The following is a 13,574-nucleotide window of genomic DNA, read 5'->3' on the forward strand; positions in this document are numbered from 1 at the left end:
GACAGAAGGCAGCCAAATGATGAGCCTGATATTTAGCACATATGTAAGTTTAAACTGGCCACAGCACAGGGGACCAGGTTCACCTTCTGCATATATGACACGGCTAAGGAATAAGGGGGACATTAAACATATCCAAAGAACAGGTTTAATAGATTAACTGGCTTTAATAGGGAACAAGTTGCTAAAAGAAAAAACAAGAGAAGGTTAAAAATTGCAATAGGATGGAACTCAGCTAGAAAGGAATCCTCTGTGCGAGAGAAACTAACAATCCTCTATTTCAATAAAACAGAATTATCATTCATAATAAATACTATCTTTCCTACTACATTTATGCACATAATGAAAACAAGCTCACAGCTGTTTTTCAGTAGTGTTACCCAGGAACAGATCTCCACCTAAAACTGCCTTAATTCACAGCAGCAGCTTGTCTCTCTATATATTAAAACATTCACACTGAATTGCTTTATTTTGCAATTAAAGGTACATACTCAAGTTTTTATTAGTTCTTTTATTTATTAGTTCTTATGTGCCTTTTCTTTCACTGCCATCTGCAACTTGCTTTTCTGATGTTGCTTTATGGACTACTAATGAGGTCAAGATGATGTTTGGCATCTGTATGCAGCCTCCTGCTTTACAGATCCTCGCATTCAAAGCTAAGATGTAGCACGACAAGTTGGTCTCTACGATTATTCACTGTTATTTTCAGTTACTCACAGTTAGTTCTATTTGAAAACTGCAGAATTAACGTACATTTTCAAAATTAAAATCTACTATAGATTCAGTTAAGTATAACTAATTTCTAACTTTCTTTTTATTTCAGAGGTGACTGAAGATATGACTGGGAGCAACTGCTGGAGCGTATCTGAACATATTCCAGTTTTCATCTCTTTCAGGTCACTTTGTCACCATCCCTGCACTGAGTCCTGCCCCAGGACTCCCCAGTGCCCTTTGCCTCCCGGTCAGTACAGCCATCTGTTCTTTCTGCTGCTTTCAGGTATTTCCTTTATATTTAAAACTGATACTGAAGGTTTCATGTTCATAATGTATGCATGTATAGCACAATTTTCTCAGATTTGTTTTCCCTCAAGGAAAAAACAGAAAGGCTAGAAAATCATTGTTTCAGCGTTGCCAGAGCTCCTTTTCCTTTTAGACTCTTTGAGTTGCCTTTTGTAGTGTAGTTGACCACACAGTGTTTAGCATTTAATATGGTAATATTTAGGGCACCATAACAGACCAATTTCTCCCCTGCAATTTCCATCACACTGTCAAACAACAAAACTTAATTATATTCTAGCACACTTCAAAAAAGTAAAAGGCAGTCATGATCCAGAAGGTGGTATTTTATTAATGTGTCTTGAAAATACCTGTACTTTTTCCTCCATTTTTCATGTATAGGCTTTCTAGCCTGAAGTTCTTATTTCATGTATGTCAGTAAGAAACTCATTAAACACTTAACAACAGAGTGAGTATCTGAATGAAAAGAATATGTCAATATGTGCCCACATTTGCTGCAGCAAACCCTGGGCAGCTTATTAAATGAAGACAGATGTTAATTTAAACTGAGTTAATTTTGAAAGGAAACAGCTCTAATGTTAGTTGGTTTTGTTTGCTTGGTTGTGAGCTATTTTTCTAAGTTATATACAGCCATCTGCTGAAAGCCAATGGTGTGAGCATCAAATGGGAGAAGGGTTAATGCACCTGAGTATTCCACTTCTGTTTTCACATAGTTTTAAAATAACGTTATAAAAATGTACATTTTATGATTAGAATTTTTTTGGCTATTTCTCAGTGACATGTTTTTATTTAAATGACAAGTCCTGCATGAGTTTACAGCCACCTATTTTAAAGACAGTCATAGCTGATTTTAGATATGACAGATAACCCACATTCCTCTGTTGCAATGTTAAAGTCAAAGCCTGGATTCTTCTCAAGTATGAAAGCAAGCACCTGAAATACTTTAAAAAAATAAAAGTTACAACATTAAAAAAATTTGAAGCATTTGCTTCATATACATTCTAAGTTTGCAACAAAACAGTTTCAAGAACAATGACCTGAAATATTTTTCAGATGTTCATTCATTGTTTTCCTGTTTTCTCATGCTGAACTGTGTGTTTATCCCTTAGACTTTTTTGTGTGCTTCTTTTTTCCTTCTTCTAAATAAAAGATTCACGAGTAGTTTAATACACTGTAAATTGAAGCTGACGAAGTGTGAAGACACAGCCCCTAATTCTGTCCACCCATTCCTGCCATCTGAAAATGAACCCCATTCCTCCTCACGTTCCCCAAGTAAGCCTATAGTTGGATAGTTTTTTTTTAATTATTTTACCACGTAGTCATAAGGCCAGCATAAGGAGAGGAATGGAAACTCAACAGGCAGGGATGAACAAACTACAACTGCCTTCCACACCAGCAGGGCCCATTTACGCTAATTAACTGCAGCTTGAGATTTGAGTAAGGAATTTAAATACTTCTAAATTGGACACACTGAAATTAATGCCATTCACCTCTTTAACAAGAGGAAAAAAATATGCATTTTAACTCTACTTGTCATATTATTTGTTCTAAAAGGCCCATTTGACTGAGCACTGGCACAAGTTGCCCAGTGAGGTTGTGGAGTCTCCACCGTCAAAGACAGTCAGAACCCATCCGGGGACAATCCTGGGCACCCGGCTCTAGACAACCCTTCCTGAGCAGCGGGGCTGGACAAGATAACCTCCAGAGGCACCTTCCAACCTCAGCCACACTGTGGTTCAATAATAAATATAGCACCTGACTGTACATTCTTATTACGTCCTTTTGGTAGTTAGAATATCAAATCCAAACTTTAAGAAATACATTTTCCAGTTCAACTATTTACCTTATGTACTTTCTGCTGTGTTCTATGTATAGTAACATCTGTGTACATACACTAGAAGTCTTCTGTATTCTTAGTTTTTTATAATCAAACAGGTTAGCTGTGCTTCTCACTGTTTCTGTATGTCTTGCATTCTATCAAGTTTTCTTTTCCTATGCTGTTTTTTTTTGTTTTACTGTCACAAGCCCATTCATTAATCAACGTCTACACTTTTTTCTTACCAGTACTTAAATTGGATTATTGAACAGTCCACTTATTTAATCACATACAGCCTTTTAACATTATAATCTCACCTGACAATAACCTGATATAACTTCTCATTTCTAATACTTGTCTCCACTTACCAACAATAAACTGAAGATTGGGAAAATTTAGTAGTCAGAAATATTGTAACTCAGATTTTTAAAATAATCAGTTTTAAGCCATGTCATGTTAAGATGTCATGTCATCTTAAGATTTTAAGCCACATCATGTTAATACTTTACAATATTCTAGTCACTGATGGTGCAAGTAATGGTAACATCACAGCACGAATAAACACACACTAAAAAATTCAGGTGGGAATTTTAATATCAGAAAAGAAGTCTTAGATCTGGCTAGTTAAATCTGTAATTGTATTGGTTCAGCTTTTATGCAAAAGCAGTCCTACTGAAATGAATAAGCATGTTTGTGCTGGGAAAAAAAACCCCAAATACAAGACAATTACACAAGGCACATATTTTAGCTGGGAAACCACACAAGTGTAGTGTCAAGATACAGGGTCTACAGAGTAACTTAGAGAAAGTATAATGTCAGATAAAATAGGGAAGACATACTCCTCAGCACACAACTATTATTCTCAAAATTATGGAAAGGCTGAATGTTGTCTCCTATCACTAAATGTTCCTCATCTATAGAAAATACGTGGAAACTTCCAGCACACAAATCTACACCAGAGTGTCAGAAAGATTTATTTTGAATAATCTTACTTCTGAGACTTTCACACTATATACTTTGAAAGACTTAATCATTTTAAAGCATTTACACGTTTTGATGTAATAAAGACAATAACTATCTGAGGGATTTTGGACACTGAACAAGGTGTCTTGGCCACCAGTTCAGAAATCTGAATGCCCATTGCTGGATTCAAGGTCCAATGCTTCTATAAATTTTCTGGCAGAAAATGTGTAAGGGTACCTGTCCTGGTTTCAGCTGGGATGGAGTTAATTTTCTTCTTAGTAGTTAGTACAGTGTTGTGTTTTGGCTCTGATGTGAGAACAATGTTGATAGCACACTGATGTTTTTAGTTGTTGCTGGGTGATGTTTATACTGAATCAAGGACTTTTCAGTTCCTTGGGCCCTGCCAGTGTGAGGGCTGGAGGGACATGGGAAACTGGGAGGGGACACAGCCAGGACAGGTGACCTGAACCAGCCAAAGAGATATTCCATACCATATGATGTCATGCTGAGTATATAAGCTGGGGGAAGGAGGAGGAAGCTGGCGACATCCGGCATTATGGTGTTTGTCTTCCCAAGTAACCATTACGCGTGCTGGAGCCCGGCTTCCCTGGGGATGGCCGAACACCTGCCTGCCCGTGGGAAGTGGTGAATGAATTCCTTGTTTTGCTTCACTTGCATACGTGGCCTTTGCCTTACCTATGAAATTGTTCTTATCTCAACCCTCAGGTTTCACATTCCTTTCTGATTCTCCATCCCATCCCTCTGGGTGAGGGGGAGTGAGCAAGTGGCTGCGTGGTGCTTGGTTGCCGGCCGGGGTTAAACCACGACAGCACCCTATTTTATAATTTGAGATTTAGCTAGTTAATTTGTGGTAGAATTCTTTCCCCAGTAAAAGCTCACAAAATGTCCAACAAAGGAAGGTCTTCCTTTCTCCTATGAACCTAAAAGCAAAAGGTGTACTCCTTATCTCATAAGTATGAAGGACAGCCCTAGAAACAGAAGACTGAGAACAGCACTGGAAAACTAACCATCTTGGGTAAAACCACAACCGTATGGGCTGGACACTAGCCCACATTCTGGCTCACATAATAGCCATGAGGAAGAAGCTTTATAAACAAGAAAGGAGCTTGTTCATGGGCTTGAAGGGAAAACAGGAGTACTCTAAGCCAACAGATTACAAACAATTTATAACCACGTAGCTAAATCCAAAATAAACATTTGGAAAACTATGCATCATTCACACAAAAATGGACAGGTCTGAAATTAAAAATTTTGAGCATAAGTCCAGTACTTGAGAGGCTATTTTTCAAATCCAATAAATATCCCAAAATAAACAAGGTAAAAACACTGAAAAAGATTGAAAATAACATTAATAGACGTATCTTGATAACGTCAGATGGAAGCATACTCTTGCTGTTAAAAAAAAAAAAAAAAAAATAAACATTTGACCACAGAAGAATGTAGTTTACCACAGAGAACCAACTACAACCTATACTGGAAAAAAGAGAGTCTCAAGGACAACTGAAGTACTTGATCGAAGTCCCAACAATAACTTGCAGGAACCTCAATGTTCCTCAAAAAATGGCCTCAGGTTCTGAATGGACAGACAGGGCAAGCCTGAAACCAGACCTGAAATCAAGGTGGAGCACAAGGTGATTTGTAAAGAATGCACAGAAACAGATGGCATAAACAGCAAACACAGCAAGGGAAACGCATACAAACCAAGCAGTTGCTGCTTGCAATTCTTTTCTGCAACAACCAAATCCACCTGAAGCAACTGCCAATCAACTAAGACAGTGGCCTGGATTTCATGACTCAAGGACCTCCTGAGATAACCTATGAAAGTTATGGGAGAACTAGGAAAAAGAATTACTCATGTGAGTAATACAAATTTTCTGATGGTCTAAAGCACTGTGAACTAACCTCATGGAAGATAAACCACCACCACTCAAACATCTATATCCCCTTGATGAATACAATATATTCAGAAATAAGCCATGCATTTTGTGCTGACAGCTGGCACAAAGACTATTGAAGAGAAACACATAAAACATCAAAAAAAGCATTGTCCCATGAGACCCCCCTGGACTCTCATCAGAAAAAAAAAAAAAAAAAAATTCCTCAAGGTTAGTTTGTCAGCAGGACCTTGATGAATATTAAAAAAATGTTGTGAACAAATGGAAGGGAAACACCCTCAAACAGTAACAGTTCTGATTCAGATCACTGCTTATGAACTGCAGATAAGGGTTCAACAGATGCTATGAAAAAACAAGAGTCCCCTGAACAAGAAACACAGGCTTCCAGGCACTGCTGATAGAGACATGTTCTAAGCCTGCACCAAACTCAGACTTGCGTGTCTGCATTCACACTTGCAGAAATTGTACCCCAAATGAAACAGATTTAAAGTAGCCACGCAAAGTAAAATCCTTAGTGTGTGGCCTGAGTTGCCACCGCTTCTCTGGACCCTCTGGCCAGGACAGCATCGACATCCTGATTGATGCTTCTGGGAGGTCTGATGAGCTTCCAGTCAATCTCTGTTTCACAATGAGAATTTAATCTTAGTAAGGAATAGAAACTGTTGACCTTTGAAACCTTTAAAGTGGACTTCTTAGCTTAGGAGAGAAAAAAATTATTACTGCTTATCTGAAGAAAGCAGCATGACGTACTCTCACAAATGCCATTTGTCCAGAAGAATACCCTGGAATATCTAGCTCAGCAAAAACTATGGACTATACACAAGTTTCAACAAGAACAAAACACTTGGTGAGCACACAAACACAATTGTAGGTGTGAGCTCTGAAGATCTCATGATCTTAGGCACAGATATGCTCCTTGAGACCTAGCATGAAGATGTCTTTTAAAAACCTCATTCATTTCCATTACAATGGCTATGTAACAGATTCACACATTGTCAGATAATTGTAGGAAAAAATCTAGGGCAGAAACCATCTACCCAAGAGGTCTCCTAGTTATAGATACATGCTTATAGGATACAAGGAATCTGTAGCCCTGAAAACACTTAGTCTAGGTGAAAAATATACTACTAAATAAAACCAAGATTAATCACCCAGAATTTACACAGCGCTATAAGCAAAAACCTACAGTTCATTTTAAGAACTAGTATGATCTCCAAATGGATAGAATTGGTGAATTAAAAAAGAAAGAAAAAAAGAAGGATTCTACTGCTCTGTTGCAATTACTGTCAACTGAAGGTCATAATCCTAGAAAGGCAGAAAGAAAGCAAGTGCCTGTTAGTTCAAAAAATTAATGAATGGCTAAGTTGATATGCTGCTGGGAGAGTGGGTTCTCAGAGAGGAAATGCCATAGCTAAACTTTTGGAAAAAAGCAATAAAAACAAACATTTATGTCTGAAGAGGATTTTATGCTGCCAGTTGTTAGCTGAGTCAGTTCAGAAAGTCCTATCTTCTCAAGTCCAGTAAAATACTATAAATTATAGGTAAAAAAATCACTTATTAGGAGCATAGCAAACTTGACATATACAAAGTAAAAAAACAGTACACCAGGATGGAAATTTTGCCCAGCAGATTGTTTCCTGATGATAATCAAAGGTACCCTCTTAAGAAATGAGCAGGAATACTCTATTTTTCAAAGTCAAACATGAAGTACTTCAAACAGGATTGGACAGTAAACTTGACCAGATTCTGGAATCAGAATGTCTTGACACCATGATCAAATCCCGGGATCCCACAGTGAAGCAGCCTGATCCCAAGCCATCTTTAATTTTTTTGTGCAGCAGGAGCATTCTTGCTGAAGAAAAGTATCAGGGGAAAAGCACAGAATAACTTTCCCCATTAGAGAAGCTGACAGCAGTCCCACAACCTATCCATCCCAGGAACAGAAATATCAGCACTTCGTTAGATTCTAAGATGGACAGTTCCATTTTGGAGTGCCTCATTGATGAAAGGTGGCTTCTAAAATACCATTCCACAGTTTGCAGTCCATTAAATATGTAAATCTATGTACTCACATATATGTTTGCTTTCACTGCTCAGTGCATTACTTTCACAGATCCTGTAGTATTTTATTTCGCTGATACAGAACTTGTTAGTGTTATAATTCGGTATATTAGATATATAAAATACATTGAACACCAAGTTATAATATATATATATTTATAGACACATATAAAAATATAACTTGGTGTACGTAACACATATAATATAACTTGGTAGTGATATATCTGCTGTAAGCAGGGAGGGCTGAAATGATTAATTGATTCAGGAACAGAAGGTCCACTGCGTTACCTTTTAATGTGATTTCCAGAACACTGTAATTTGCACTCAACAGGGACTGCAAGTCTTGAGCTTTCATTTGAATTCCTTAAAGCACCTCCTTAGCCACAGAGAAGCATGCATCACTACTAACCTGGAAAGCAAAAGTCTACTGTTCACATGATCTGACACCTGCTGCCACTGCAGGGAGTCTCATAACTCCCTCAGAATCACCCATTAAGAAGCAAGCTGAGAAACAGTTGAGCAAACAACAGCTGGTTCTAGTTACTTTTGCACAGATTTCATATAGAGGCTTGTAAAATGTCCCAAACTGAATATTCAAACCATCAAACATGAACCTGCTAGCTAGCTGCAACTGGTATGGACTGGTTGTAAATTTTGATAACATTTGGACTAAACAGAAGTGACATGTTCTGATCGTCCCATTAATAGAGAGACGTGACGCAGAACTACCAGTTAGGAACCTGACCACAGGTTTTGCAGATAGATTATTTAGATGAAGAAAAATAGGGGCTTGGAGCACAGAACAATGAGGGTGAAGATCCTGGGAAGCTGAGGATGATCCTGGAGATCAGAGATGAATGGAGGTGAATGCTGGAAAATGCCTTGGGACACCAGCCTGTAATGCCTGAGACTGTTAACTGCAAGCAGCTGCAAAGCATGCGTTGGCATGACTTTCTGCCCCAATTTCCCAGACTGGTAGTGATTCCCTTGCCGGGAAGGAAAGTTGAGACCTCAGCAAACACACCACCAGAGCAGAGAGCAAATGAGGGACTGTACGAGACAATCAAGCAGAGGTATAGTTCTATTCTCCTTGATTCTTACAACTAACAAACAAAAAAAGAAACAAAACCAAAACCAAACCAGTATCCAGATCCACTACAAGCTGTCATTCCCCGTCTCACCCATGACACCATGACACACATTTGTTGATGATTCAACTATTTTGTCTTTCATTAAGTGTATGTGAGACTTCCACTCATTGCAGGCACCTCAGAATCCTGGAAAACTGATGTAAAATGCCTGCTCCTTTTGTTTGCTGTCCTGTGCACATGGCCACTTAATTGTCCCCTCAGTCTAGAACAAGGCATTCATCTCTACCAGAAACCAGGCAGAGAGAACCGAATGTCAGTCTTGAGGCCCAGAGTTGTGCAAAGCAACAACATCAGAGGCTTCGAGAGACTGTCAAACCCCCCACCACTGATAACCGTTCACTAAGCTGAAGGAAAAACAACATCTCTGATACTCAGCAACTACCACCAGCATCAGAGAAGACTCTAAAAAGCCACAGTCTGGACTGAAGGATCCTGAACTGTTATTAGTCATGCAAATGTTATTGGACCATGAAAACAGCAACAAGCAGTAAGGTCTGTACGATATCTTGGAGACAGATGTCTCTTCCTCTTATCCTACTGAATATTTCAAAGACTGTCTGATGCAAAATACCAGTTTCTGAAAACCCAGCCATAGCCAACTTCTTTTTTATTTGTATTATTATTTATTTATTAGCAGCAGCAGCTTTTGAGTGGAGGTTCATTTGTTTTGGGTTTAGTTACTATGAGTACTACCGCTATTATTATCGTTATTATCATTATTATCATTATTATTAATAATAATATTACTATTATTCAGGTGGAAGGTGTTTTGTTTTGGATTTAGTTTGGTTTAACACTAGGAACAGCCACTGCAAAGCCCTGTACCCCAACTGGACTTAAACTGACACCACAAAATCTGTGAACAGGATGGCATCCACATCTGGGCAAAGATGACAGTGATGGAAACTGTTTTTCTTAATCACTTTTGATAAGAAAATTTAAGATTCCTAGTGCATTGCAATCCTACTTTACAAGGGGAAAAAAACCCCAAACACACAAACACAGATACAAAAAACAAAACCCAATTCACATCAAGTAAGGAACTATGTTAAATATAAAGATACTGCCCTACTGTGCAAATTCACTGAAGGAGTAACCTCTACTAAATCCTACCCACACATAGCAAGGCAGCTAAAACAGTAAATACTCACCAATCTTTCCAATGATTAGCAGGATAAAAATCCTAGAGTAGCATCAATTTTTGATGCATATAGAAAGGAAAAAAGCCAAAGGAAAGTATCTCTAGTGTCTATCAGATACATGGAAGAGAGCCAAATGCTTATTCCTATCAACCAGGAGAAAAGAAGAAAAAACAAAAGAAACAACATTCCTAGGAAAAAGTCTGGGTATTTCAAGAATTTGTCAAGAATCATCATGAATGAACAACAAACACTCTAAAACTATTCTCTTTTATTTTTTTTTTTTTATTCTACTTGTTCTTTCCAAGGGAGACTAGTTTAAGTGGAACTTTCACGTTCTTTTCTATCTAGTTCAACATTCTGTTGATGCCTGACAAGCAACGGTGACATTCCACACAAACTAACGATGACAACTTCAAGCAGGTTTTTCCTACAGACCTAAAGTAGATTTCATGACTCTTTGCTGAACTGTCTCAGCTTAACTCTAACCACTACAACTTCCTCCAATGAAAACAATGTCACCCTTTTATAGTCTTAACCTCTTGCTACATCAAGCAATGCCAGCCACATTCCTTCCGTATACCTCTCAAAAATTTCCAATTCCTGCCTTGTCCTTGCTATATAAGATAGGTTTTGAATTTAGTGTTACCTTTTAAAAAGCTACTAAAAAAATCTCTGCTTAATTTCACTAGGTATTTGATGTGCTTTTGTTTAGGGGAAGTTAGCACAATGGATTATTTAAAAATGTACAGGTTTAGAAGTTTATTACAGAAAATAATCACTTATGTCTACTGACTACACAGTGGAGTCTTCAACAAGTCACTGCAAAAACAAAAATAGATTTTCTAAAACACTACCAGATTCAAACATTTGTTTTATCACAGTGCAGTAAAATGAAGTAAAACAAAATTCTGTATTGCATCGACTATAGCAATAAACTGACTCATGATACTAAACAATAAAAGGTAATGAAAATAATCAACATATCAGTGGGAGCACTGGAGCCAGTTAAGTCAATATTCTGGCTTAAACCTTTTATTAGGAGAGATACTTCACAATACACACTGACAAATCACATACAGCATTCCTACACAAAGAGAAAGTAAAACTGAAAAGCAGTGCCTTATTAATGAAAGCACCAAACAAAATATGCCTTACCTGAGCTATTCCACTGGGAGGAACCTTGTATGACTGCAGCTTCTGCCTCAACAGCTCAGGAACACAGTGGCGGAATGGGCACCCTGGCAGTAAAAAACAAGCAAGCTCACAAACAAGGCTGTTTACCCAGGAGTTAGAGCAGTAAGGCACTCAAGAGACTAGCTAAGCTCTTCCTAATTATCTAACAGCTTATTAATATGAAAGTTAATTGCCCACGTGTACAATTGCTTACTTTTTTAATTTTGAGGTTTTGCAGGGTATTTTTTAAATAATTACTCCATTGCATGGTTATCGAGGCACAATGGGCTCATGAGTTACAGAAAATATCCTAACATAAACGAACCACAGTTCTCATTCACTGACAGGAAAAGAGTTTTACTTAGTTCCTTACTAACAACCATTGCACTAGTACAGTTAATAGCTGCGGGGAAAAAATGAAAAGACAAGTAATAAGCACCAACTGGTCTTTAAAAGCACAGTCCTTAGCAAAAATATTACTTTATAAATACCTTAGAAAGTTCCACCACCTTAAATAAGAGGGGGGGGGGGGGGGGGGTGTGGGTGGGTGTGTGTCCCAAAATCAGTTTTGAGACACATCGAACAAACAACTAAGTAATAGAATATCAATGGTGAAGCCACTGCAGGTTTTTCATGTTTAGTCACACAGAGGTAGAATGTTTTAAAGTACCCTAGCAATCTTCAGAATTTCTGTACAATTGAATTCATACCTCAAAACACCTTTATAATTGGTCACTTTTTAAAGCATCTGTACATTTAAAGTCCCCTAGCACTACATGACACAATGTATATAAAACCAGAAGCTATCAAGTGTAATCTAAAGACAACAGTGCAAGACTACTATGGCCTTGAAATTAAATACATAATTTAAGAGACTATGGGAGGGAGTAACTTCTCTAGCCAAGGACTACCACTGTTGTAAAACTTCCACACCCCACACACCCCCCTCCAAGGAACTCACCATGATAATCCCCTTGACTTGGTGGATTGGACATGATAATCTTCATGCAGCTGTACGGAGTATAATCAGTTCTCTTTCCTTCTTTCCCATAACTGTGGCGAATGCTGTAAGCATAACCTTTGTCAAACTAAATAAAAACAAAAGAAAAAGTTCTAATATATTGTGCCAGTGATTCTATCTGCTCTACAAATAGAAATATTGGGTAACAAAATAAATCTTCCAAACATTAAAACTGAGAAAAATAAAAACAGAGTTGCTTGCTGCTAGCTTTGATCTTTATATTACATAGACTTGTATATGCACATGTATATGTTTTACAGATGCATCACAGGAAAAGTGTTTAACTGTATGGATTTAAGGCCTTTTCAGCTGATGTGGCGATTGCTTTACAGATAAGATGACTTAAAGATCAAATTTTCAACCCTGTGATGTTAGTAAATGGAGGAAACAGAGTCATTTAAAATCTTTCATAAATGCCCATAAATTGATTGCTTTATCAGGACAAAGAACAGAAATATAGGTTTCTTTAGTCAGATTCACACTCTTCTTCTCCCAAAGCATAATGCTTCACCTATACTTTATTTCAGCACTGAAGTTCAATTCATTAAATTCTAAAATGGAGTATACTTCACTTGTACAAAAGACGAAGGTTTTAGCAAATTTCTTTCATCTACTGATAGACTAACAACTCCTCCAATAAAATGAAATATCCTAAAGCAATATAGATGTAAATAAACATTTGTCTTGGCAGCTTGAGTACAGCGCTATCAATCTATCATTTTAGTTAAGTCCCATGGAGAACATTCAATGACATGAGTTCATGTTACTTTATACATGACAATAGGTGACATAAAATCTGTAGTAGAATCAGATAATTTATTATACGTATTCCATTGAGTTGCATAAGCTACTAGTAAGACACCAACACTTGTTCAAATACCATACTTATAGTGTTAAAAAACCCAAATAGGGTAAAATAATGAGGCATCATATTTAGAATTACACATCTTCAGTCTCTCTTCACCCCAAAGAAGCTATAACAATACATAAAAGAACAACTGTGCTCTTGCTCAGTTCAAAATTTGAGCATTAACCTTATGTAAAGTTCTGTGTCTGAACAAAAACAATTCCCATAAAAATTTATGTTTTCTTCTCAAAACCACTTTAGAGTAATTTTTTTACTCTGGTATTTTCCTAATGTAAGACAATGTAATATATGGAGAAAAAACATTCAAGCATATAACTGGTAACACTGCTACTTCAAGGATACTCTCATTTCTACAGATAAAAGTAGTTCCCTGTTTGGCCTGTGGACTTCCACATAGTAATTCAAAATATTCATATAGCTATGAAATACAACTTGTTTTAGCAGATCAA

At 37.4% G+C, this 13,574-nt stretch overlaps 1 protein-coding gene across 1 annotated transcript in view; it reads right to left on the reverse strand.

The window, feature by feature from the left end:
- Positions 1-13,574, reverse strand: part of PRIM2 (DNA primase subunit 2) — a 127,970-nt gene that overhangs the window by 9,363 nt on the left and 105,033 nt on the right. The window contains exons 11-12 of the mRNA XM_056343719.1: positions 12,198-12,324; positions 11,219-11,301 (exon numbers count right to left, since the gene is read on the reverse strand). Coding sequence (XP_056199694.1) covers positions 11,219-11,301; positions 12,198-12,324 — 210 coding nt within the window. The remainder of the gene's footprint in view (positions 1-11,218; positions 11,302-12,197; positions 12,325-13,574) is intronic.

This window comes from Falco biarmicus, chromosome 6, assembly GCF_023638135.1.
Source record: "Falco biarmicus isolate bFalBia1 chromosome 6, bFalBia1.pri, whole genome shotgun sequence".
Lineage (NCBI taxonomy): Eukaryota > Metazoa > Chordata > Aves > Falconiformes > Falconidae > Falco > Falco biarmicus.